The 27512-nt window shown below is 42.6% G+C and overlaps 2 protein-coding genes across 10 annotated transcripts in view; both read left to right on the top strand.

The window, feature by feature from the left end:
- The first annotated feature begins 171 nt into the window (after nucleotides 1-171).
- Nucleotides 172-20186, top strand: LOC109892566 (CUE domain-containing protein 1). 3 transcript variants are annotated; one of them, XM_020485185.2, is made up of 11 exons: nucleotides 172-522; nucleotides 11373-12085; nucleotides 13405-13541; nucleotides 14110-14272; nucleotides 14597-14843; nucleotides 15135-15206; nucleotides 15608-15697; nucleotides 16187-16280; nucleotides 16666-16727; nucleotides 16893-16962; nucleotides 17068-20186. In XM_020485185.2, coding segments are annotated over exons 2-11 (1260 nt in total). In that variant the 5' UTR covers nucleotides 172-522; nucleotides 11373-11761; the 3' UTR covers nucleotides 17069-20186. The 3 variants fall into 3 exon arrangements, with proteins under 3 accessions (XP_020340774.1, XP_020340775.1, XP_031682334.1); XM_020485186.2 differs by having other exon boundaries at nucleotides 172-430; XM_031826474.1 differs by lacking the exon at nucleotides 172-522 and adding an exon at nucleotides 9710-9983.
- A 3024-nt stretch (nucleotides 20187-23210) lies between these two features.
- The window catches only part of ksr1a (kinase suppressor of ras 1a), a 42959-nt gene continuing 38657 nt past the window's right edge, over nucleotides 23211-27512 (top strand). For 3 of the 7 annotated variants that reach the window (XM_031826478.1, XM_031826479.1, XM_031826480.1), the window contains exon 1: nucleotides 23297-23732. In XM_031826478.1, the coding sequence (XP_031682338.1) occupies nucleotides 23523-23732 (210 nt within the window). In that variant the 5' untranslated portion in view covers nucleotides 23297-23522. Of the gene's footprint in view, nucleotides 23733-27512 lie in introns of all 7 variants that reach the window. The other 4 variants (XM_031826475.1, XM_031826476.1, XM_031826477.1 and 1 more) reach the window with 4 other exon arrangements.

Genomic DNA, 27512 nt, shown 5'->3' on the forward strand with positions numbered 1-27512 from the left:
TAACTTTAGTAAAGCAGTTATTCAGATATTGCAATTTCGCTTATGAAAAATAAAGCATTTGGGGATTACAAAAGTATATGATAGCATGTAGGCTACATAATTGCTGTTTTCGTTTTTTACAAAAACCTGATGAAAGTATCATTGTTGCCCCTTGGCCTCTGTGATTCCCATATTTCTCCACTAGGCGGCTCTCTGTGTCCATGTGTCTGCGCCGCGCGTGACTCCGACCTACAGTGAAGGACTGCGGTCAGGTTATCCAACTCCACCGTCAAGCAAGGCTATCCATGCTCGACTGAATTTGCGTGCAATAGCTTGATCGTCGTGGAGAAGTGGGAGAAAGAGCATCATTGGATGACAGACAGCACAGTATTCCGTCGCAACTGCAACTTGCGCCCAGAGAAAACACTTTCCGTCAACCATCGCCCCTTGGGTAAACAAATCATTGTTTTTGAATTTCGATAGTAGGAATGGGGTAGCTACTTCCTTTTCTAGCTGCAGATGTTGGCGTCCACTCTTTGCCTGGTAAGGGTTGGGAGTTTACATTTCACACATTACAAATGCTAGCTAGCAAAGCTAACGTAGCTTGCTAAAGCTAGCTCACTAACGTTAGCTACATTTCAATGGCGCAAGTACCATACACCATTTCAAATGTCGTTTTTTGTTTTAAATACTTAGGTTATTCCATGTTAACTGTCCTGTAGATTTTTTTTTTTTTACAGGTTTGCATGTTTCTGCTTGCAATTTATGTTTATTATTAACTCGTCTTAGCTAGCTCGCAGGTAACCAACCAGCTAACTGTCACCTGAAGAGTGTTATGAGATGAAGTTGGCGACCTTTTGGTGAGTGGTGTCGCGTGCTTCACTAGCCACGCAGCCGGGTGTACCACGGGCACGAGCAATCACAGTGCAATTTATCTTGTGCTGCTGCCTTGCCCACAAGGCCCCAAGGGTCTCCTGGCTCAGATGTCCATAGCTGGGGTCAATTATATTTCAATGTCAGGTGCATACCATCACCTATCATGTTATTTCTGGTCAGCTGATTTTTGTATTTTTTTTTTTCTTCCCTATAATTGTATTGCATTATCTTAAAGCATTTTTGTGTTTCAGAAAAATACTATAAAAATCATATGATATGCATTATAGAATTAAATTGATTACAAATGACAAATTATAAATTCTCCGGAGCTATATTACAGTACGGTTCTGGCTGTGCCTTGTTAGTGCACAAGATCAGGGCATAATTTAAACGTAGTGTACTGTGTCGGCATATGTGTGGAGAATAGTAGGACTCAGTCGTACAGTGCCTTCGGGAAATGTATTCAGACAGGATTGTGTCGAGGTACAGATCTGGGGAAGAGGGTACCAAATCATTTCTGCAGCATTGAAGATCATCAAGAACACAGTGGTCGCCATCATTCCTAAATGGAAGAAGTTTGAAACCCCCAAGACTCTTCCTAGAGCTGACCGCCCAGCCAAACTGAGCAATTGGGGGAGAAGGGCCTTGGTGACCAAAAATCCTATGGTCACTTTGACAGAGCTCTAGAGTTCCTCTGTGGAGATGGGAGAACCTTCCAGAAGGAAAACCATCTCTGCAGCACTCCAGCAAGAAGGCCTTTATGGTAGAGTGGCAAGACGGAAGCCACTCCTCAGTAAAAGGCACATGACAGCCCACTTGGAGTTTGGCAAAAGGCACCTAAAGGACTCTCAGACAAAGAGAAACAAGATTCTCTGGTCTGATGAAACCAAGATTGAGCTATTTGGCCTGAATGCTAAGCGTCACGTCTGGAGGAAACCTGGGATCATCCCTACGGTGAAGCATGGTGGTGGCAGCATCATGCTGTGGGGATGTTTTTCAGTGGCAGGGACTGGGGTACTGTTCAGGATTGAGGGAAAGATGAACAGAGAAAAGTAAAGAGAACATGCTCCCGAGCGCTTAGGACCTCAGTCTGGGGCGAGAGTTCACCTTCCAACAGGACAATGACCCTAAGCACACAGGCAAGATGATGCGTGGCCCAAACATTGCTTGTAGTGATGAATATCTTGTGAATCAAACAGTGCTTGTAGTGATGAAGTAAGTGTTCAAAACAACTGGGAAATCTTCGACTTCAGTGTGTTCAAGGCAACTAGGAACTCAGAATAACATTTGGGGAGGCAGGGTAGCCTAGTGGTTAGAGCGTTGGACTAGTAACCGGAAGGTTGCAAGTTCAAATCCCTGAGCTGACAAGGTACAAATCTGTTGTTCTGCCCCTGAACAGGCAGTTAACCCACTGTTCCTAGGCTGTCATTGAACATAAGTATTTGTTCATAACTGACTTGCCTAGTTAAATAAAGGTAAAATTAAAAAAATTGGGGCCAACTAGAGCTCAGACTTTTCCGACCTGAAGATCACTGAAGTCATGACTTGACCTCTTTTCCCAGTTGTCTTAAAACCACCAACAAGCATGGCATCGCAGAATTACACAGACTGTAACTCATGAAAACAGTTTTCATGATAATGTAAGGGTTTCTTTACAATCTCTGTACGCTGAAGAGAGTAGAAAAGGAGATGGTTCTTCAATGTGGACAAAGTGAATGGATGAAATTGGTTGTTGCAGGAGCTGCTACTGAATGGGGAAGACAACGGTCCATGTGGATGGCTCGGCTATCTGTATGCTATGAGATGTTCTCCTTTTTGAAGCAATATGTTTATCCTTGGCTGCCTGTCATTTCATATTTATCTTTTTTATATATACATTACCGTTCAAAAGTTTGGGACACTTAGAAATGTCCTTGTTTTTGAAAGAAAAGCACTTTTTTCGTCCTTTTTTAAATAACATCAAATTGTTCAGAAATACATTGTAGACATTGTTAATGTTGTAAATGGCTATTGTAGCTGGAAATGGCTGATAATATATATATTTTTTTAATAGAATATCTACGTAGGCGTACAGAGGCCCATTTATCAGCAACCATCACTCCTGTGTTCCAATGGCACGTTGTGTTAGCTAATCCAAGTTGATCATTTTAAAAGGCTAAAATCATTATAAAACCCTTTTGCAATTATGTTAGCACAGCTGAAAACTGTTGTTCTGATTTAAAGAAGCAATACAACTGGCCTGCTATAGACTAGTTGAGTATCTGGAGCATCAGCATTTGTGGGTTCGATTACAGGCTCAAAATGGGAAGAAACAAATACTTTTTTTCTGTAAATTGTCAGTCTATTCTTGTTCTGAGAAATGAAGGCTATTCCATGCGGGAAGTTGCCAAGAAACCGAAGAGCTCGTACAATGCTGTGTACTACTCCCTTCACAGAACAGCACAAACTGGCCCTAACCAGAATAGAAAGAGTGCAAGGCCCCGATGCACAACTGAGCAAGAGGACAAGTACATTTGAGTGTCGAGTTTGAGAAACGGACACCTCACAAGTCCTCAACTGGCAGCTTCATTAAATAGTACCTGCAAAACGCCAGTATCAATGTCTATAGTGAAGAGTCCAGGATGCTGTCCTTCTAGGCAGTGTTCCTTTGTCCAATGTCTGTGTTCTTTTGCCCATCTTAATCTTTTCTTGTTATTGGCCAGTCTGAGATATGGCTTTTTCTTTGCAACTCTGCCTAGAAGGCCAGCATCCCAGAGTCGCCTCTTCACTTACAACATCAACAATGTCTACACGGTATTTCTGATCAATTTGATGTAATGGGCAAAAAATTTGCATTTCTAAGTGACCCCAAACTTTTGAACGGGTGTGTGTGTGTAAATTCATTGTGTAGGCCTATAGGCTATTCACTGCAGTATTATTCCTAATAATTAATATTTCTCTCTTGGAGTCCCAGCATGTTGTACAGGTATTTTGTGCATTGTATTTACTACTACAGCTAGCTCTTGCTTGCTGACTGTAAAAAAACAAACATGTTTTTATTGATGAGTGAGAAAGTTAGACACACAAATATATCCCGCCAAACATTTTAACCTCCCCAATTATTTCTTGGGGGTATGATATTTGTATATCTGTACATTTCTCTCTCATTGTTATTCACTATTCTTTCAGGACTATATGTAGTCATGGTATCATCCACATTGATGTAGAAGTGTTTAGAAACATATTCTATTCTTATTCTACAATAAAAGTGACTCAAATTATACAAAATATTCTAAAATGCAACCAAAACAAACAGCAAATGTATTCAACCCGTTTGTAGAGTCACAAGCTTGATGTAATCATTGCGTGCTACGAATATGGGATTTTTGATATACTAAACTTTTGACTACTTCAATACACACAAGTGAATTTGGCACAATACCTTTGGTCCCCTAAAATGGGGGGACTATGTACATAAACTGCTGTAATTTCTAAATGTTTCACCCGATATGGATGAAATACCCTCAAATTAAAGTTGACAATCTGCACTTTAATCTCATAGTCATTGTATCATTGCTGGAGTACAAAGCCAGAACAACAAAAACTGTCCCAATAATTACAGAGGACACTAATGGCTCTGGTAGGACTGTAGAGTGAAGTAAGTCTTCCCCCTGTGCTTGGCTGCCAGAGAGGCTGGGGACCCGACCAAGAAGCGCCCTGGGGAGAGCTTTAGGATTTTTGTGGAAAGTGTGACTACAGGGGCAAGAATGCTGTCCCCACTGTTTTCCTGAGTATGGGAGAGCTAAGAATTTCCTGTGTGTGTTTTTTAAACCTCTCCAGGGATAGAAGTAAACTTCTGCTCTCTCTCATTTGGCAGAAGGCCCAGAATATATGGACCTATCATGAATATTGTTATTTTTCATCATAAGATCTTATTGGAAGTAAAGTGCTTTTATCACTCACTGGCACCACAGACTGATGCAAGGTCTTTGGAGTTAGGACATATTTTTGTTAATTAGCCTATTGGAGCCAGAGTTGCTTTCGTTCCTGTCTCTAGGCCTAAGTTAGAGGAAAAAGACAAAAGTAGGGACATATTCAATGTCAGGGTAATCCCATTTTGGTCCAGGACTGAGCTCTAGCCTAGCACCTCAGTGTTAGACTGTGTGTTTACGCAGGGTTATAGTATTGTGTTAACTGAAAACAGACATGCAGTCCTTTGTGTAGGTGGACATCATAATCATTCTAAGAGAACTGATGACCCCTAGTCCGCTACTCATATCAAGGACCAGTGCAGCTCTCTATAAGCTGCTCAAATTGGCTTCATTTCATAATGCTCCAGGGGATGGAGAGATTCTTATTTCTCCAGCACAATGTCCGTTTCACCTGAACACCACAGTGATTTTAGCCAGTGATGGTGCTGGTGCTGCAGGCTAGCACTTTTGTATGAAGAGGGCAGTAGCCTGGTCCCATGTTCGCTTGGCTTAGGCAATCCACTGCTATTAGGCCATTGTTCTGTTGCTTTACACACTGTATTTCTCTGACAGGGATTTTGCTGCTCTCCACTTCCGTCTTAATCAGGTTCCAAAAGTCTCTGAGGTATGATGGGAAGTTGTCAGCCCGGAAAATTAGAATCTGAAAAATAATATGATCAGCTTTTAACTCATGAATTCATCATAATTGGCTTTTGTAATATTTGGACATGACATTCTTTTTGCAGATTAATATTATTTCATCATAGTTGTGAGTGTAAGACGAGAAAGACTTATATGCCCCTTATGCTATAGTAGCTACCCCAAGGGTAGCAGCATCAAAGCTATCTGCACCTGCTTAGGGCAACAACATCAACAGTATCTGTCCATTCTACTATAATATAATAATATATGCAATTTTTTTGTTGTTGTTCCAAAGCATAATATAGAGATGTATGTGATCGTATACAAATGTAAGCGGGATTTGAAATTGTTATGTTTTAGTCAAAAATATCCGTTTGGGCTTCTTGCGGTCAATTTGCTGTCTACAATTATTTGTAGTTTATTTGTAGTTCCGGCTCCCTGAGCCTCCGCTCAAGAAAAATTGTCCCACAGCTGAATGTAGTTCATGATCCCTGATACGGTGCATTTGGAAAGTATTCAGACCCTTTGACTTTTTCCACATTTTGTTACGTTACAGCCTTATTCTGAAATTGATTAAATTATTTTGTTCCTCATCAATCTAAGAACAATATGCCATAATGCCAAAGCAAAAACATTATTATTATATATTTTTTTGCAAATGTATAAAAAAATTGAAAACAGAAATACCTTACTAAGTAAGTATTCCGACCCTTTGCTGTGAGACTTGAGCTCAGGTGCAGCCTGTTTCCATTGATCATCCAATGCATTCGGAAAATATTAAGATCCCTTGACTTTTTCCACATTGTTCAGTTACAGCCTTATTTTAAAATGGATGTTTCGACAACTTGATTGGAGTCCACCTGTGATAAATTAATTGATTGATTGGGCATGATTTGGAAAGACACACACCTGTCTATTTAAGATCCCACAGTTGACAGTGCATGTCAGAGCAAAAACCAAGACATGAGGTTGAAGGAATTGTCAGTAGAGCTCTGAGACAGGATTGTGTCGAGGCACAGATCTGGGGAAGGTTACCAAAATATTTCTGCACCATGGCTGCAGCCTTGAAGGTCCCCAAGAACACAGTGGCCTCCATTGTTCTTAAATGGAAGACGGTTGGAACCAAGACTCTTCCTAGAGCTGGCCGCCTGGCCAAACTGAGCAATCAGGGGAGGTGGTCATGGAGGTGGTCATGGAGGTGACTAAGAACCCAATAGTAACTCAGACAGAGTTCCTCTGTGGAGATGGGAGAAACTTCTAGAAGGACAACCATCTCTGCAGCACTCCACCAATCAGGCATTTTTGGTAGATTGGCCAGACGGAAGACACTCCTCAGTAAAATGCACCAGACAGCTAGCTTTGAGTTTGCCAAAAGGCACCTAAAGGACTCTCAGACCTATGAGAAGCAAGATCATCTGGTCTGATGAAACCAAGATTGAGCTTTTTGGCCTGAATGCCAAGTGTCTCGTCTGCAGGAAACCTGGCACCATCCCTATGGTGAAACATGGTGGTGGAAGCATCATGCTGTAGGGATATTTTTCAGAGGCAGGGACTGGGAGACCAGTCAGGATCGAGGGAAAGATGGACAGAGAAAAGTAAAGAGAGATCCTTGATGAAAACCTGCTTGCAGATCCTCAGACTGGGGCGAAGATTCACCTTTCAACAGGACAGCGACTCTAAGCACACAGCCAAGACAACACATGAGTGGCTTCGGTACGAGTGTCTGAATGTCCTTGAGTGGTCCAGCCAGAGCCCAGACTTGAAACATCTCTGGAGAGACCTGAAAATAGCTGTGCAGCAACGCTCCCCTCCAACCTGACAGAGCTTGAGAGGATTTGCAAAGAAGAATGGGAGAAACTCCCAGAATACAGGTGTGCCAAGCTTGTTGCATCATACCCAGGAAGACTTGAGGCTGTAATCGCTGCCAAAGGCGCTTCAACAAAGTACTGAGTAAAGGCTCTGAATACTTACAGTACCAAGTCAAAAGTTTGGACACCTACTCATTCAAGCGTTTTTCTTTATTTGTTATGAAAACTAATGAAATGACACACGTGGAATCATGTAGTAACCAAAAAAAGTGTTTTTAATATTTTAGATTCTTCAAAGTAGCCACCCTTTGCCTTTGACAGCTTTGCACACTCTTTGCATTCTCTCAACCAGCTTCACCTGGAATGCTTTCCCAACAGTCTTGAAGCTGTTCCCACATATGCTGAGCACTTGTTGGCTGCTTTTCGTTCACTCTGTGGTCAAATTCATCCCAAACCATCTCAACTGGGTTGAGGTTGTGTGATTGTGGAGGCCAGGTCATCTGATGCAGTACTCCATCACTCTCCTTGGTCAAATAGACCTTACACAGCCTGAAGGTGTGTTGGGTCATTGTCCTGTTGAAAAACAAATGATAGTCCCACTAAGCGCAAACCAGATGGGATAGCGTATCACTGCAAAATGCTGTGGTAGCCATGCTGGTTAAGTGTACCTTGAATTCTAAATTAATCACAGACAGTGTCACCAGCAAAGCACCATTACACCTCCTCCTCCATGCTTCACGGTGGGAACCACACATGCTGAGATCATCCGTTCACCTACTCTGTCTCACAAAGACACGGCGGTTGGAACCAAAAATCGCAAATTTGGACTCATCAGACTAAAGGACAGATTTCCACTGGTCTAATGTCCATTGCTCATGTCTCTTGGCCCAAGTCTCTTCTTATTTTTGGTGTCCTTTAGTAGTGGTTTCTTTGCAGCAATTTGACCATGAAGGCCTGATTCACACAGTCTCCTCTGAACGGTTCATGTTAAGATGTGTCTGTTACTTGAACTCTGTGAAGCATTTATTTGGGCTGCAATCTGAGGTGCAGTTTACTCTAATGAAATTATCCTCTGCAGCCAAGGTAACTCTGGGTCTTTCTTTCCTGTGACGGTCCTCATGAGAGCCAGTTTCATCATAGCGCTTGATGGTTTTTGCGACTGCACTTGAAGAAACTTTATAAAGTTCTTGACATTTTCTGGATTGACTGACCTTCATGTCTTCAAGAAATTATGGACTGTCATTTCTCTTTGCTTATTTGAGCTGTTCTTGCCATAATATGGATTTGGTCTTTTACCAAATAAGGGCTATCTTCTGTATACCACCCCTACCATGTCACAACACAACTCGTTGGCTCAAACGCATTAAGAAGGAAATAAATTCCACAAATGAACTTTTAACAAGGCACACCTTCTAATTGAAATGGATTCAAGGTGATTACCTCAAGAAGCTGGTTGAGAGTGTGTTATTGCATAGTTTTGATGTCTTCACTATTATTCTACAATGTATAATAATATAAAAATAAAGAACATTGGAATGAGTAGGTGTGTCAACTTTTGACTGGTACTGTATGTAAATGTATTTTTTCAGTTTTTCAGTCATTCTTTTTTAATACATTTGCTGAAAACCTGTTTTTGCTTTGTCATTATGGGGTATTGTGTATAGATTGATGAGGAGAGAAAAAACAATTTGGTCAATTTCAGAACAAGGTTGTAACATAACAACACATGAAAAAGTCAAGGCGTCTGAATACTTTCCGAATGCACTGTATGTAGCATTTGCCTTTTTGCTTTGCTTTGCATGAAGGTAAGACCGTTGTTTTCATCAAGCATGGTCACAGCTGTTCTGCGTCTTGAATTTGTCTCTGACTACTTGCACAAATCAGATTGACATTGCCTACGGCACCAGGCAGGAGGTTTGTTTTCCGTTTCCATTGCCATGGAACTGGGGTCTGACAGAATTTTAATTGTGTTGGCAATGATTAAAATGGTAGGGGAAGTGTCATATTTCTATCTAGCTTTTCACTGCAGAAGAGGATGCCATACTGCAAATAACTTCATACAATAGTGATACCAGGTTGTCATTTTCTTATGATATGATAACATCGCTGCCTACAATGGTACCTTAGCCTAGTCAGGAGAATTGAGGTTCCTGGAAGAGATCCCCTCTTTTCATATTGATTGGTGAAATCCAAAACATCTAGGCCTAGCTCGCCAAAGATGATAATATTTGTGTGTATCTAGCACCATATGTTGTGCATTGTCTCTTTCATCACAGAGAATTATGAAACTGTCCTTTGCCTACCCCCGGTATCTGTAATCAGCTCAGGGCCTGACCAGCAGGCATTAGTTATGAGTGACGTAAGCAAGCCCTATGCTCTATGTAATTCACAAGGGCAAAGCAGTCCTCCCCTGGCTCCCGTATCGGTAAGCAGCTCCAGCTATGCAGCCTACACGAGGACAAAGAGCTGTGGTGGATTGTGGTGCTAAATATAGCTGGGTGCTAGGTACAGATTAGTGTTGAATAGTGAAAAGTGAGGGATCAGTGTGTGGGGAATATCATTCAGCCAGCTCGGCAATGATTGATTTGACAACGTGGGCTCTCCCCCAGACAGCTCACTGGCTTCAATTGATGTCTGCCTGCAGGATGTTTGATAAGACCTATCCTCTCCTAGAGAGGTATCTGGAAGAAGAGCATAACGAGTGATTCTACTTTGTGGATTGGTTGCTGTAAGTCAATCCTCTCTTTCAAGTCAGTTTAGCATAGAATCTATTATGCTAAGGAGTAAGTGTTAATGTAAAGATAGGCTATGTCTTTTGTATGTTCAGACTCTTCAGTCTCTGGCTTCTGCTAATCTGTATTCAGACCCCTTTACTTTTCCCACATTTTGCTACGTTAACAGCTTTATTCTAAAATGGATTAAAAAAGAAATCCTCAATCTAATCTCAATCTGCACAGATATTTTTGAGTGGTCCAGGCTCACTCAAGGACATTCAGAGAGTAGTCCCGAAGCCACTCCTGCATTGTATTGCCTGTGTGCTTAGGGCCGTTGTCCTGTTGGAAGGTGAACATCTGCCCCAGTCTGAGGTCCTGTGCGCTCGGGAGCAGGTTTTCATCAAGGATCTCTGCTCCGTTCATCTTTCCTTCAATCCTGACTAGTCTTCCAGTCCATGCCACTGACAAATATCCCCACAACATGATGCTTCACCATAGGGATGGTGCAAGGTCTCCTCCAGATGTGATGCTTGGCATTCAGGCCAAAGAGTTAAATCTTGGTTTCATCAGACCAGAGAATCTTGTTTCTCATGGTCTAAGAGTCCTTTAGGTGCCTTTTGGCAAACTCCAAGCAGGCTCTCATTTGCCTTTTACTGAGGACTGGCTTCCGTAAAGGGCTGATTGATGGAGGGCTGTCCTTCTGTAAGCTTCTCCCATCGCCACAGAGGAACTCTAGAGCCTTGTCTATTCAAAAAATAAATAACAGTATGGGGATGAGGTAGTTGGGTGGGCTATTTACAGATGGGCTGTATACAGGTACAGTGATCGATAAGCTGCTCTGACAGCTGATGCTTAAAGCTTCAGTCATTTTTGCAATTCGTTCCAGTCATTGGCAGCAGAGAACTGGAAGGAAAGGCAGCTAAAGGATGCTTCACCGTAGGGATGGTGCCAGGTTTCCTCCAGACGTGACACTTGGCATTCAATTCAAAGAGTTCAATCTTGGCTTCATCAGACCAGAGACACAATCGGGTTCTTGGTCACCTACCTGACCAAGGCCCTTCTCCCACGATTGCTCCGTTTGGCCATGGCAGCCAGCTCTAGGAAGAGTCTTGGTGGTTCCATACTTCTTCCATTTAAGAATGATGGAGGCCACTGTGTTCAGCGACTCTGATTCAGACGGCCCCCAAGCTGAATTGTAACCGAATTGTAACCGCACCTTTTGTGTGTGTCCCTGAAATCTATAGCCTTATCTTTTTATAGCCTCCTTGGACACCTCGGCTATTGCTCGAGAGGAACATGTTAATTTCCACCGCTGCTCATTGTGATGCTCAGTCATGATGTCTGTCTGCTTCTCCACAACATGGCTGCTGTTCCTGACATTCTTCCTGTTCCCAACACTGCAGGTGCTGAAGGGATGTGTGGGCTGGAAGTCGTAGGGCACTGCTAGCCCACCTCTGATCAGAGAGAACGCAGCACTGTGTCCTCAACACACTGCCTCCCTGCCTGGGGAGACCAGCCACCACATCGTCACAGCATTGGATGCAGCTGGCTCAAAAACAAAGGAAGAAGCGTGACCGGCTGTCTGTGGTGTTGTGATGATGAGGGGATAACGGGGCCGAGTGCTGAGGGCCCTGAGGTGGACTGGCACAGTTGAAGCAGCAGGCCAGGGTTAAGCCAGGGGAGGGGAGGCAGGCGGTGGGCGCCCACCGTCCAAGGACTAGGAGCCACCATTTCTCGGGTGGTATTGCCGGCGCGGAGGAGGGGCGCCGTACGGAGGTTGGAGGCTCTCTGGATGATGACCAGCCTGTTTCGCCGCCACAGCAACAGCAGTGGTAACCATGGTGATGTGGCTCCGCACGAGGAAAGCCCTGCTCCAGGCGAACTCAACAACAGTCGTCCCGGTGGGAGTGGGCGCACGGTGCGGCGTCTGGAGTTCAACCAGGCCATGGAGGACTTCAGGACCATGTTCCCCAGCATGGAACAGGAGGTGATAGAGTGTGTTCTGCGGGCCAATCACGGAGCCGTGGACTCCACCATCGACCAGCTGCTCCAGATGAGCCTAGACGGACACGGCTCTATCGACAGCTCTGACTCAGAGGACAGCCTTCCTCCTGAGGTACGTCTGGGGGCTACTGGTATAGGAACTAGTGGGTAGCCCAGATTAAACTAAGTGAACACAACCTAAGTCTGAGACTATAGTTTATCATGAAATGCATGTCAAAGTTGTAAGCTACTTTTTCACACCATATTCATTCATACACCTTATTTCATTTTATTTATTTGTTTGCCTCTTCAAACCAGATGGTTGCTCCTGGGGAGGGAAAAGTATTTGATGTGGCTTTTAATATGCGGTTGTAGTGGATGACATGCATTTCTCTGGAGGTCACTGTGATTATACACTCCTATTGTGGACAGAAAGCTTTGATAGGCTGTCTAAAGCGGTCTTCAAAAGCTTGCCAATACCCAGAGGTAGGTTATGCTCTCTAGCAATGTGTTGACTGCTGTGAACAGCCAAGACAAGCCGTTCCTTTGGACATTCATGAACTCCCTTTGTACTGATGCATAAACTCTTTCTGAGTAGTAACACGGCTGTATCAAGTGCCTTATTGGACTGCCAAGCGGTTCGCTTTGTATTTAATTCAATTACTGCAGGTCTCTCAATTCCAACCATACAGTGCCTTGCGAAAGTATTCGGCCCCCTTGAACTTTGCGACCTTTTGCCACATTTCAGGCTTCAAACATAAAGATATAAAACTGTATTTTTTTGTGAAGAATCAACAACAAGTGGGACACAATCATGAAGTGGAACGGCATTTATTGGATATTTCAAACTTTTTTAACAAATCAAATTGGGTGTGCAAAATTAATCAGCCCCTTTACTTTCAGTGCAGCAAAGCCTGAAATGTGGCAAAAGGTTGCAAAGTTCAAGGGGGCCGAATATTTTCGCAAGCACTGTATTTTGTGTTTTTATTAGCCTCAGTCCACTCTGGCAGTATTCCACCAATGACACCATGCTCTACACAGGATATTATTTAACTTTGTTTAGTTTATTTCCCTCTATCACTCTGAATGACCAGAGAGAGAGGAGGAAATGTTTATCTTAATAAATGGAGCTGAATAAGAGCTGAACTTAATACTTATAGTGGAGCATGTTCTACCTCGCATGCTAGGCTGTTATTTGGAAAGTTAAGTTAATTTACATTGATTAAATACAGGATGAAAACCTGCTGCTTGACGTTAGTAAAACAGCCCAATGAAAGCCCTCACATTGCCTCTTATTAAGGGCATAAAGGCCAAGCTGCATTTCCAATGAGCGGTTATAATACAGATTCATTATTAATTTCTGCTCTTTGAAGTGTTCATATGTGCCATCTGAAGGGGTTGTCATGTCCTTTAGAACATTCTCAATGTCTCCCCTGACCTCTGACCTTGTAGATCCTGGAGAGGACGTTGGAGCCGGACAGCTCTGACGAGGAGCCCCTGCCGGTCTACTCCCCGCCCTCCTATGACATGCACATCTACGACAGGAAGTACCCAGACGAGGTCCTGCCCACAGCCTCACCACCTCCCAGGCAAGTGAAGTGAAGTGAAGATAAGGGAGGGAAGGGGGAGGTCTCAGGGCCACCTGGCTGGCTCTGACCTCATTTTACTTAAAGGAGAATAATAGATGGTTGGGATAATGTGAATGAATGAATACATTTTCTCTGAAACCATCATTTTCATGAGTGTTTAGATGCATATTCTTCTTTGGTGCTTTCTCTATATCTAATACATGATATGGCTCATCAGCGATTCATGCTGTGAGTGCTTTGAATGCTAAGAGGTTCATAATGCATTCAATGCTCCACCTGCTGTCTAATGAATGCTAGTGCAGAAGCTATGAAATCCATGTGAGGTACATGTTCTTAACTGTGCTCTAACTTGGGTAGATCTGTAGACCTAATACTAGTGATAGTTTTGTTATATGAACACAATGTTGTATATGTGTGCCAAGGAGAGAACCTTTCAGAAGAAAGAGAAACAGTAATGTTTATGTTAGATGGATCCTTTGAAGATGACCAACACAAAAGTATTGATATTTACTGTTACAGAACGTAGCATCAATGGAACTAACAATATCCTTTGCCATCTCTCTGCCAGCTTTGATGCCAGTCAAACTCCTCCCTGCCAGCCCCCTCCTTGTCCACCCCCCCCTGCCAGTCAATGGCAGGTTGGCAGTTACAGGAACTGGAACCCACCGTTACTAGGCAACCTCCCTGATGACTTCCTGCGGATCCTGCCTCAGCAGCTGGATAGTCTGCCAGTAGGTAGATTTATGGGTCAGCACCTAATGGACCATTAACCCACACTGCCATTACTTACAGACTGCTGGCTGCCTGGCACTCTGCTCTGATGACCAACTGGCTGGATAATTACCAGCCTCTGCAACGGGCTGCACGCTAAGCAAAATACAGTTCAGCTATTTATAAATAATCAGTTCCCTGGTAGTCTTCCAAAAATGAAGACGCCACCCAAAAAACGAGATATTATTTTCAATTCATGGTGCAATTTGATAAAAAACTCAAGTATTTCCACATAGGACTTTGACATGTCTAACAATGTTCTCTCTGTTCCCTCCTCCCTGCAGTGCTCATACACCAGCCTAATGCAGAGTAGTCTGACCCAGCCCTCGTCCTCTTCATCCCTGTCATCCATGACGCAGCAGGTTCAGCCGGGGGCGGGGGCCAGGGCAGGCCAGAATGGCATGGAGACTGAGCAGGAGAGGAAGCTGAAGCAGTACTTGGGAGATGAGCGCATCGCACTCTTCCTGCAGAACGAGGAGTTTATGAGGGAGCTGCAGCGCAACCGCGAGTTCCTCATCGCCCTTGAGAGAGGTGTGCACACACGTCCAAGCACACACTCACTAATACATCCTCACACGGATTATTTTCTGCAATGTTTCCAAATGTCTTCTACAGTACTAAGTGATGATATCACTATGCTTTCATCCCAATCAAGGTATGAAGAGTCATTAGAAGGGTCTCTATGTCATGGCAGAGCTTTCCTCTTAATTTTCACCACTTCTGTACTAGTAATGCATGAAGGAAGGCTTGCAGGTTGTCCTGCTAAGTGGCTTTATGCCCATAACCATATTGATGCTGAGACATCGGCTCTCTCTGTTTTAGATCGGCTGCAGTATGAGTCAAAGACATCCAAGTCCCATCATTCAACAGCTTTCATGGGGATGTCCACTCCAGGTAGATATCATTCATCTGCGCTCCATAGCATTCAGCTACATCCTAGTATTCTCTCGCTCTGAAAAGGTCCAGGTTTCATGTAGGCTCCTGCAGTGAAATGCTTTATTTTAAAGGCACACAGAGGAAGTGTGACTCTGTGTGCATCTCAGTCGTTGTTTGTCAATCAATCACTCAATCAATCAAATGTATTTATAGACTTTATTTTTTATTTTTTACTTCAGCCAATGTCACAAGGTGCTGTACAGAAACCCAGCCTAAAACCCCAAACAGCAAGCAATGCAGATGTAGAAGCACATGTCTCTGTGTGCGTCTTATCATGCCTCGATAAGACGTGTGTGTGTCTTTCTCTGTTCTTGCGCATCTCTGTGGGGTCTATTTCACGCTGCTTGTTTGTGTTCTAGGAGATAATTGTGCCTCAGGCTCTGGGGAGGCCTGCACCGATGTTACAGACGATGCCTTGTTCCGTGACAAACTCAAGCACATGGGCAAATGTAAGAACACTCCCAATCTCTGGCTTTATCTCTGGGGCATAACAAAATATTTTTCTCAATGTATGTGTCTCTCTGTCGCTCCCAAATTCCAAATGTTATCAGAACTTTCCACGTTGGGAATGTCCAGTTAGCATGAAATGGTTCTAGCAGTGCATGGAACTGGAAATGAGGGATGGTGTCTATATACAGCAAGGTCATTATTAGAAATCAACATACATTTGTAGGACATTACCCCCTTAAAGTTGGTGCTCCTGAAAGGTATACACTAGTAAAAGTCTCCACTATTCCTGCTCTTTAAAACGGCAAATAAGATATTAAGAATAAGATTTTTTCTGAAATATATAATTATGTATTGATGGACATATGCTTTCTCAAATCCAATCAGTCATATTAATTAAAACAAACTCAGCCCAAACTGTTAACATTTTTATTCAATTAACCAATTCTGTTTTCTCTCCACTTTCTATTTGATCCTGTAATCCTCCACAGCTACACGGAAGAAGCTTTTTGAAGTCGCTAGAGCTTTCTCTGAAAAGACCAGAAGAAGAAAAACGAAAAGGAGAGCCCTCTTGAAACACCATTCGTATCCTTCCACTTCACCAGTGGTCCCCTACCCCACCCATCATCTCTCCCTCCTCTCCCTGACAGGCCTCCATTGCCCAATGGTTCTTTTGTCCTTGCCAGAAGTGACCTTGAGCTTCAATTGAACTGAACAGATGCGCTTGCATTGTAAAGATGTAATTAACTATCCCTGAGAGACATCCCTGCATGTTGATGAGTGGCTGTAATATCTGCCTTTGTTTCTGATGTTAGTGGGTTTGAATTCCAGGGAATGTCCCATTTAGTATCCGTTTTGGCTTTATTAGGGGTGTGCTGAATTAGGAGGTCCTCTCATGGCCTTGACTCTGGTCCAGCAGGCTTAGTATTATGTTTAAATCACTGCCAGTCCTCTTAACATTCTCTATCAGACTGGGTAATGCTGCCTCCACTGCCAACCTCTTGGATGACGAAGATGCCGGACACCTGAGTGGTACGTTTATTGATGTTTTAACATCATTCTAGTGAAGAAACGTAATTGAATACTATGAGACATTGATTGGTCGATTGTTTCATTTAGGCCTAGTCCAATTGTAAGAGGGGAGATGAATGTGGACCACATGCTTATTTGTATGAACCAACTCATGTGTCTGTACAGAGAAGGACAACCAACTTAAGAGACCAGGCCCTCAGGAAGAGGAGGTGCCCCAGCAGGAAGTGTTGTCATGGTGAGAGAGCAGTAACTCCACCCACAAAAAAACATGCCTTAAACTGTACATTTGTATTTTTTGGATTTCCTCAACTTACAGTTATTTGACCTATTTCCCTGACAGATTTCTCACATTGTTTCTCCTGTGACAATGGAAGAACAACATGGTTCACACTACACTTCTGGACCTGAACCAGACCGTCCGAATTCCCATGGAATATTGTTGCCTTTAGATGCTCTTCAGAACTGGGAAATTTGAAGTCGTAAGTCCAACATGAGTGATTTGGAAGTCAGAGCAATTTGTCAACCAATGACATTTTAGCTAGCAAAATGAGCTAGCTAATATTGCTAATGATAAAGTTAGCTAGCTTTCTTAGCTACTATCCACATTGATAAGTTTGACGGCATCAAAGGTGAAAGGTCAGTGATGAAACGTCACAACTCTTAAATTGAGTATCATCTCCATCTACGACTTTCCCTCTACGAATTCCAAATTGGGAGGGTCGTTCAAGTGCTTATTTCCCAGTCGAAACACTGTATTTCCCAATTCCGAGTAGCATTTGAAGGCAGTCTTTTGATTTCTTGTTTCAGAAATCAACAAACTAGCTAGTTAGATGCATTTTTGTATGATTTAAATGACATTTTAATATAAAATATAAATTGTTATTGATGGTGAATATTAATAATGTTATGATTTTATTTTAATGTATTACTCATTTTGAATTATTCCTGATAATTTCTGGGTGATACAGTGAATGCTAGAGTTGTAATTCCGATATGACTCAGGAGTCTAGTGCATTTTACTTGCATATGAATGGATTTGAACATATTTATACTGAACAAAAATATAAACGCAACAATTTCAGAGATTTTGCTGAGTTACAGCTCATATCAGGAAATCAGTCAGTTGAAGTAAATAAATTAGGCCCAGATCTATGGATTTCACATGGGCAGGGGTGCAGCCACTGGGGAGAATGAGTTGTTCCCCACACATGGGCTTTATTACAGACAGAAATACTCCTCAGCATCTCCCCACACATCCCCTCAGACGATCCTGCAGGTGAAGAAGCTGGATGTGGAGGTCCTGGGTTGGCCTGGTTACACGTGGTCTGTGGTTGTGAGGCCGGTTGGGCGTACTGACAAATTCTCTAAAACAACATTGGAAGATGCTTATGGTAGATAAATTAACATTCTCTGGCAACAACTCTGTTGGACATTCTTGCAGTCAGCATGCCAATTACATGCTCCCTCAAAACTTGGGAGACAGCTGTGGCATTGTGTTGCTTGACAAAACTGCACATTTTAAAGTGGCCTTTTATTGTCCCCAGCACAAGGTGTAATGATCATGCTGTTTAATCAGCTTCTTGATATGCCACACCTTATATTGGCAAAATGCTCACTAACAGGGATGTAAACAAATTTGTGTACAACATTTTAGAGAAATAAGCTTTTTATGCTTGTGGAATATGTCTGCGATCTTTTATTTCAGCTCATGAAACATGGGACCAACACTTTACATGTTGCGTTATATATTTTTGTTCAGTGTAGCTTGGTACCATTCAACAGTCAATTTCTGACCACATGGGAGTTTGTGTGTGTGGATCAAAATATTGTTATATTTTATTCTTACCACAATGCAACCATATTCTCAATCTGATTTTATAATCTCTTCATAATAGTCTGCCTTGAGGTCTAATTTTTAAGGTCCAGATAGGCTAATTCTTCCCGTTGGACTATGGTATCTTCCCAGAGATGACCAATGTAGGTGAATACTGTTTCCAGTGTAACAAGAGAGCACTGGTTTGAATCAGAATGGGGACCATCAGTGTAACAGTAGCCATGTGGCTAGGGTTTCCTCCTTTAGCATGCATATATACCTATTTACTCAGTAAATCATTTATGTACTGTTTCTCATACAACTTTATAGTACAGTATTTGATACACTATGATTTTTCTTCTTCTGTTTGTGGCTTCTACATCTTTGTTGCTAACAGAAGAGAAGTTTGACCTTAATTGAGGATTTATTCCCGAATTTCATTCGGCTTGCTATTTTCATATTTTACCATGTGTTCTTGCCGGTGACTGTCTCTTCCATGCCTCTGAGGACACTACACCCCCATTGCAGCTCAATATTACTCAAGTCATATGTTTTTGTTATGTAGAGAATAAATGATTTACATTTTATTTGAAGATAATAGTTCACTCTTGTCTTGTTTGTAGATGCTTAGGAAAGGAATCTCCAGACTGTATCACAATGATTCACTTGCTTTATGTGATCCTGCTGTAAATGAGACCAAAAAGAGTTGATAGAAGTTTATTTATTTTGAGCACCATCATTTAAAAGAATTGAGAATACCAGTACTTCCTGATAATACTCACGCTGGTTTAGACTGTATCTATCTGCATCACTTAGCTATGTATTTAGCTAGATGTGTATAAATTGAAATGGTTTGAATGATTTATGATCTTGGGGAAACCATTGCCATAAACTATGTAGATATACGTACTGTAGTTAGCAAGAAAATAATCAATGCTCAGGGAATCTTACTCAAACGCCATTTTCTTGTCGTGTTCGACCCTCTTCTCCGCCATTTCCCCACCAACTGATTAAACACAGCTGAAATGTTTCTGATATTTATATTCTGCAGTGTTCCATGGCCTACTATGCTATAATCCTTGTGGGTGGATTTTTGGACCAATTATAATTGGTTTGGTACTGCATTCTCTGGCTACACTAGAGAGAGAAGATAGCACTCTGTTGGCCTTTGTGGAATACATCGATTAAGTACAAATGGCAAGACTTTTCAATATCAGTCCAATCCTGTAGAAAATACTGTTTAGCAAATGCAGTTTTAGATTGCTTATCATCAGACCACAAACTTAATCTGTCACCCTGTCTAGTTGTAGTTTACCTCCACTTTTAAGAAAGTGAACCTGTAAATGAACCTTTAAGATTATAGATTGTTTTACACTGAAATAGGATATGGACCAAAAAAACTAAACTAGAGGGTGACTTGTTCTTAGGTGCGTAAGCATTTCATTTCAGTCTGAGCATTTTTTTTATCTGGGTTTGTGTGATGGATGAATTATTCTGTTGTCCTGTGTGTTGATCAGGGGGCACCTGAGACTTGGTATAATTATATTGTCTTCCATGTTATCTTAGCTCCCTCCAAAGGATTTTGTGTTACATGAATGTACAGTATAGAGCCAATGTTGATTAAAACATTAACCATTTACAGTGCACCTCTTTGGACTTGTTATTTGAATGACTCACCATCACCCAATCAAAAGACAGAATTTATCTTTGTGAAAGTCTCATACTGTATTCCTCTATTTTTCTATTTGAAAAAGCATATGCTAGAAACCTATCATCAAATTACATTACAACTCATGTTATCAAATGCAGGTTAGAGAAAGAAGAAATGCTAATGCTTTTTTATGACTTGTACAATGTATTTCTATCTGTAAGAGAAATGTTGGTCTAGATCTTGAGAAATGATGTAATCTAGTATACATGTAGTATGATCTTACTACTCAACCCAATCCAAAAATAGCTATATAAAAAAATCACTTTCAGGATAACTTCTTAAAACAAATATTTTCTTGTACTGCATTTTTTTGCTACTTGAATAATACAGTTGTTGTACTCTGTTCATGGTCTTTATTGTGTGCCAGAGTTTAACTCCACATATAGCATGTCCTACTAATTGCTCTATTTAATGTGTTTGTATGTGCCAGTGTGTGTGCTCCCATGTGCCTACATTTAAAGAGTTCCCAGGAAGTGACATCAACCCACTGACTGAGCACTGCCACTGATGTCATTTCACATCACTTAATTTTAGAACATGTTTACTTACTCCTATCTTAGATATGGTATGTCAGACATGACAAAACAGAAATGAAAGTGGTGTGTTCTTTCACGCCTGGTACAAAGTAATTATACAGGGTATTGATCCAAAATATGCCTAAGGAATGTTAACGGTTGCAATTTCATTCAGTTTCTCTTGTCCTATGCATTTCATGACTTGACTAGGACTATATGTGATAGTAATCAATGCTGCTCAGTGAAATGATTCAATATAAATGCCTGAACTTTTTTGATCAAGAGAAAAGTTTGGACCGAGTCCTAACTGCAAACCTACTTTGTCCACTAGATGGTGGTCTTCACAAATGTATTCCACTTTATTGCGTCTGCATCCCATGCTTAGTTTTTTTCCTCTCATTGCCTCTCTTTCAGATAGTATGACACATCAGTGTTTTCTCTTGTTTGTTGTCCTGATCATCTCTACCATAGTATCTTGATTATCTTTGCTTACCTCCTCTGTTTTGTAGTTCAGTCCTTAATTCCTCCCTTGCTGTCAGTCTTTCTCCGTTTCTGCATGGCCTCCCTCTGTAGTCATTGCCACCCCTATCCTGAAGGGGGCCCCAGCCTGTATGTGTTGTAGTGGCAGGCAGGGATGGTTGTGGCTGCATGACATGCGTGTTGGGAGGAATAAACCTGGCATGCCTTTAACCTGCTAATTGCATGGCGACTGTAGATAGATTAAAGCTCAAAGTCTGGCTGACTACCCTGCTCCTCAGATCATGCCTGGGTCTGGTCTCCCCCTCCCTGTTCAAGGATTGGGATGTTTAATGCCCTGTTTTACATAGACTTGTGTCTGAACTAGACATGTGAACATCACACTCAAGACTTGACAATCTAACTAACAATGTATAGTGTACTCGTTTGAATATCATCAATGCAATATAAAGGCCCTGTAAGGACAATGCAGACAGTGGTGGTACATTATGAATGCAGTTGTTTCAGTGCAGCAGTCCTTCCAGGCAGGCTGTTTTTAGCAGATTGACGTTTATTGTCATTCATTTTGTCCTGGAGGCAGAACTGAGTGATTTCCACTAGATGGGCCAGCTGTTAAGTCAAAGTTGTCTATATTGTAAAACAATTATGAAAACAAACATGTACTTTTGGTCTTAATTTAAGATTAGGGTTAGCAGTGTGGTTTGGGTTCAAATCACATTTTAAGACTTTGTGGCTGTGCTAGATATTCATGACAATAAATGCCAATATCTTGTGTTTTTAGGGAGCAGCACTCCCACTGTCTAATGTGACCCTCCCTGGTCTCATCCTCCCTCCTCAGACCTGCAGGGTTGGCTCAGGAGATTCCCTGGCATGAAAGGACACGCAATCAGATTGTCCACAATCCAATTTGATCTGATGCACCGCTTCCTGGGAGACTTGCCCCTAAGGTCTACACTAAAATGCAGCAGCCTGGCCGGCCAATGAGGCTGCAGTACAAACAGCTTAAGAGGCCGCTGGGCCGGGTGGCATGGCAAAGGATGTGTGTGTCTATCCTCAGCTTAGCAAGCCATGTCAACAAGCTGACAAGTGCCTTCTTCTCTCCCCCACTCGATTGCTCTCAGACTAAATTGTTGTAAGCGTTCCTGTAAATTAGGCCTTGCTGAATTTGGGGGAATTCTAATTTCATGAAATTGATTTGCTTGCCTTGATGCTCTCTGTGCCTTACACTTGGCAAGACTGTAACAAGCTCAGTCCAATACACAAGAAAGAAGATAAAAAGATAAGGAATCAGAATGTCTTCCCTCTTAATTAGTTAGTTGTATGGCAAAATATAATATTTTGTGCGATCTCTCTTGATGTACTGAGTGTGGAGTGAAGCATGCTCCTGCAGGTGCATTGCAGGACAGGGCTCGCTCAGAAGGGCTTACATGCACCAGACTAGAAGCTCAAACTTATCTGATCCTTAGCCTTGTATCCCCCTCCATCTGTCATTAGCTCTCTCGGCTCCTCGTGGTCTGAGTGCTGATGAGACCATCTCTCTTCCGGCCCTGTGGACAGGTAGCCTAGAGAGGATGTTAACATTACGGAGTAAACCCTGCACCCTGAGATGGGATGCAGGCAGCACATGTGAGGAAAGCAAGGCCTTGCTCATAGTGCTGCGTCAGAGCCAGGAGAGGAGAGGAGGGAGGACTTACAGATCCAGAGTGAACAACGATCCACAATGCGGTTTGTTCTAATTCTGCAGTTTATTTTAAAGCATGTCAAGTTCACAGGTTGTGGAGTATTGTGATATTGTTCGAATATGACTAGGTCGGGGAATTGCAGTGGATCTCGGCATCATCTCTTCTTATTCTCTGGAGCGACATATTTCAACTCAAGTTGATCGTGTGTGTGTGTGTGAGAGAGAGAGAGAGAGAGAGAGAAAGGGTAAGGGTAGAGAGAGAGAGAGAGTGCGGTGCCCAGCCATAGTGAAGGACTTCGTTTCCCAAACTGCAACGCGTCCCATGATGTTTCCAACAGCTGACAGACGGTGAAAGCCTGGGCGAGAGCTGTCAGGGAGGGAGAGATCGGAGTCTCTCCGCGGAACGGGCAGAATACACAACCCGAGCACTGTTGGACTTTGGATTGCTTCGCACCAGGATATTGATATCGAGCAATTTTTATTGCTCTGTCCGAATTGAGACATTTGTTAAGTTCAATAATATTGCGTCGTTGGTGCATGTGCATTTGAACATTAACAGTTTGCATCTACCCCCTAAACCCGTGCCCAATGCCGAGGAATGGATAGTGTGTCTGAGAAAGGTGGAAAGATGGTCGAGAGTGATGAGCAGTCGGAGAGGGAAAGTGGTGGTGGCGCAGCGATGGCAGCTCTACACCAATGCGAACTCATCCAGAACATGATTGAAATCTCCATATCCAGTTTACAGGGGCTCCGGACGAAATGCGCCGCGTCCAACGACCTCACACAGCAAGAGATACGTACTTTAGAGGTAATTAACTTCTGAAAACCGAGAAATACTGCGGTCCAAACTGCGGAGTCATGTCCAGCTCAGTTCTGGGCTGCAGCTCTTTGGTGTCTGTATGCGAGGCGCCCCATCAGTTTCCTTCTATTTTGCACAATACACTGCAGCTGTATTGCGCGATGCTATGCATGATTATTTAAAGAATAGTCCTATGTTTACACATAGTGTATACACTGACTTCCCACATAGGCTAGGCTATTTATATGCTATAAATAGACTTGTCACTGACGTTTATCTGGTTATTATTGTGACCTTTTTCTGTAGGTGAAATATTTGACTGGAACCCCGGATATTTTGCAGCAATATAACGTTAGCTAATGGTGCATTTGAAATCAAACGGGCCAAATTCCTCACATCAATCTCATGATGTCATTGTCTTCCTCTTTTTATTTTCATTATATTATTGGTCACTATTCCGCATTTCTGCATCAGACAAGCCAAGTTTGGGTACAAGACAAAATGCAGAATTAAATGGCAGAGCATTTCTCGGCAATGGTAAACACCCCTCATGCCAATAATCCTGATCAATTCCCCGACCATAACTCTGAGCCAATTAAGACCAAGATGTCGATATTGACAGTGTTCACTGCCTAATGCGTTCCCTGCACCTGTCTGTGGATCCAAATGTATTTCAGTCGTGTCGAGGATGACTTGGTTAGCATGTGTAAACAATTCTGATGAACCAACCAGGGATTAAATTGTGCATAGGGTGATGGCCTACGTATAGGCTCCGGTCTTTAGGCCTTTTATATGGTGGTGTGCACTAGTTTACTGTAGTATGCACTTGGAAAATATTATCGTATGAATAATAGAATAGGGAAAATGTATTATACAGCAATATCATGCTTGTGGGTTTAGATAGGTGCGAATACTGTCATGACATTGGTCCCGGCATGCATTCAGTCACCAACACACACAAATATATACTGTATAAATCTAGCCATACCCTGCATGCAAATGAAATAAAATACTGATATCAGTGACATATGCATAATCTAAACATCTGAATACGATATTCAGGTTGGTGTTTGAATTTGAGGGAAGCACATGCTACTACTCTTCCACTCCAGATTGAGATCACTTAATTGGTCAATTGCACAATAGGTCCAAATCAAATTTGACTTCCACTTTTAACCCAACCCCTCCGAAAGACACGCATACACTCAGCGGCAGTTTATTAGGTACACCACCTATTAACAAAAATTGTTCGCTCCTACAGACAGTGAATCACGTGGCCCTGGCTTTTTATATAAAGCAGGCAGACAGGCATCGAGGCATTCAGCTACTGTTCAATTGAACGTTTGAATGGGCAAAACAAGTGACCTAAGCGACTTTGAACGTGGTATGGTCGTCAGTGCCAGGCGTGGCAGTTCCAGTATCTTAGAAACAGCCACCCTCCTGGGCTTTTCATGCACGACGGTGTCTAGGGTTCACCGAGAATGGGGGACAAACAAACAACATCCAGTCAGCGGCAGTCCTGTGGGCCAAAACAGCTTGTTGATGAGAGTTCGAAGGAGAATGGCATGAATCGTGCAACTAACAGGCGGCCCACAAACGGGCAAATACCGGCGCAGTAAAACAGTGGTGTGCACGACGATATCTTGGAACGCACAACTCGTCGATCCTTGTCACGGATGGGCTATTGCAGCAGACGACCACACATTTTACCACTCCTGTCAGCTAAAAACAAGAAGAAGCTCCAGTGGGCACGTGATCACAAACACTGGACAATTGAGGAGTGGAAAACATGGCCTGGTCCAACGAATCCCGGTTCCTGTGGCATCATGCCTGAGTCCATGGCCCCATTCTACCTGTTGTCAACGGTACGAACTAGTGGTGGTGGTGTAATGGTATGGGGAATGTTTTCCTTACACATGTTAGGTCCCTTTACCAATTGGGCAATATTTCAATGCGATAGTCCCACTAAGCCCAAACCAGATGGGATATCATTTGTTTTTTAACAGGACAATGACTCAACACACCTCGAGGTTTTGTAAGGACTATTTGACCAAGAAGGAGAGTGATGGAGTGCTGCATCAAATGACCTGGCCTCCACAATCACCTGACCTCAACCCAATTGAGATGGTTTGGGATGAGTTGTACCGCAGAGTGAAGGAAAAGCAGCCAACAAGTGCTCAGCATATGTGGGAACTCTTTCAAGACTGTTGGAAAAGCAATGCAGGTGAAGCTGGTTAAGAGAATTCCAAGAGTGTGCAAAGCTGTCATCAAGGCAAAGGGTGGCTACTTAGAAGAATCTAAAATCTGTTTTGATTTGTTTATCACTTTTTTGGTTACTACATGATTCCAAATGTGTTATTTCATAGTTTTGATGTCTTCACTATTATTCTACAATGTAGAAAATAGTAAAAATAAAGAGAAACCCTGGAATGGTGCTGGACATATACAGGTTTTTGGAGAATTGCGGGGGCTGTCACACTTGGCGCCTGGGGAGCTGTTGTCATGGGAGGTTGTGTGCCTTGCTCATGGGCACAACTGCATCTAGGATTTGATACCAGCAAATCTCTGGTTGCCAGCTCACTTCCTGGAAGATTTTTCCTTTCTGGCTCGCATCTCTAACTGCTAAGCTACCTGCCGCCCCAGATGTTTTTGAATAGTGCATTTACTTTTCGTACTTCTTCAACATCTGAGTTGTTAAAAGGCTGGGTCTGGTTGAGTGGTTATTGGACTGAATAACTAGTTCTCATTAACCTGTTTCAGGACAAAGAAAGACCTCCAGTAAGTGTTATAAATAGAAAGCAATGAGTGGGTAATATATACTTTCTACAGTAGGCTTATCACTGCACCACTCAAACTGCCACTTTCATTTCTTCCTTCACTCTGGGTCAGGCTTCCTGTTCATTCAGGATGTCCGTCTCCCCAGTATATTGGGCCACACTGGTAAGGGCTCATTATTGCTGAAGAAAAAGGACTTTAAAACCGGAAATAGTCATTCAGAAGCCACGTTCCTCCAGGCTGTACATGCCCTGATCCCATCTTCTCACACACCCTGAACCAATCAAATGTCGGGGTGCTGGAAGAATCTGGGTAGTATTACAGCACCAAACCTACGTGCTAGTTTTAGTCACAGTATTTCACAGGTACAAAAGCCATAACCATCTGGTTGAATCACACCCATCTGTTTGTATGAGAAGATTGTAGTGACAATTGGAACAGAGAGAGGGGCTGTTAACCACAAGTCCCCCGGATCTGTCTTGGACTTGACCATGAAATCCTAACTGGAAGAAATCTGACAAGCCTGTCTCAGCTTGACACTCCCAAAACGGATCATCAAGTGTTCCCATGAGTACCGTGTACGACAGCAGAGTGGAAAATATAAATTGTCAATACAGCTAAATGGCCTAACGGCTCAGTTAATTTGTGTGATGAATGCGAGAAGTGAATAGCAACGGGTGAAAGTGGCTGTCACACTTGTGGTGCTAAACAGGGGTGTCTCTCCCAGAGACCCGCACTTGAGCGCAATCAAGAGGCTTGAACTCACATTAGATTCTTACTGAAAGAGCTTTATTATGGCACTCCAACCATGGCTGTTTTTTTGCAGTGTGCCTTGCCGGTGAAAAGATAATGGTGCTTTGCTCTCCAGGTGGAGTACCACAAGGTGGTGCTTCAGTTTTCACACACTAATCCCTGTCTGAAGCATGATATCCTCTCACACACCTGACCCATTTGTCTCTGTCTCCATTTTGGCCTATCCTTTGCCATGTCTCCCTGTCATTGTCTCTCTGTGGC

Source organism: Oncorhynchus kisutch, linkage group LG6, assembly GCF_002021735.2.
Source record: "Oncorhynchus kisutch isolate 150728-3 linkage group LG6, Okis_V2, whole genome shotgun sequence".
In the NCBI taxonomy this organism is placed as follows: Eukaryota; Metazoa; Chordata; class Actinopteri; order Salmoniformes; family Salmonidae; genus Oncorhynchus; species Oncorhynchus kisutch.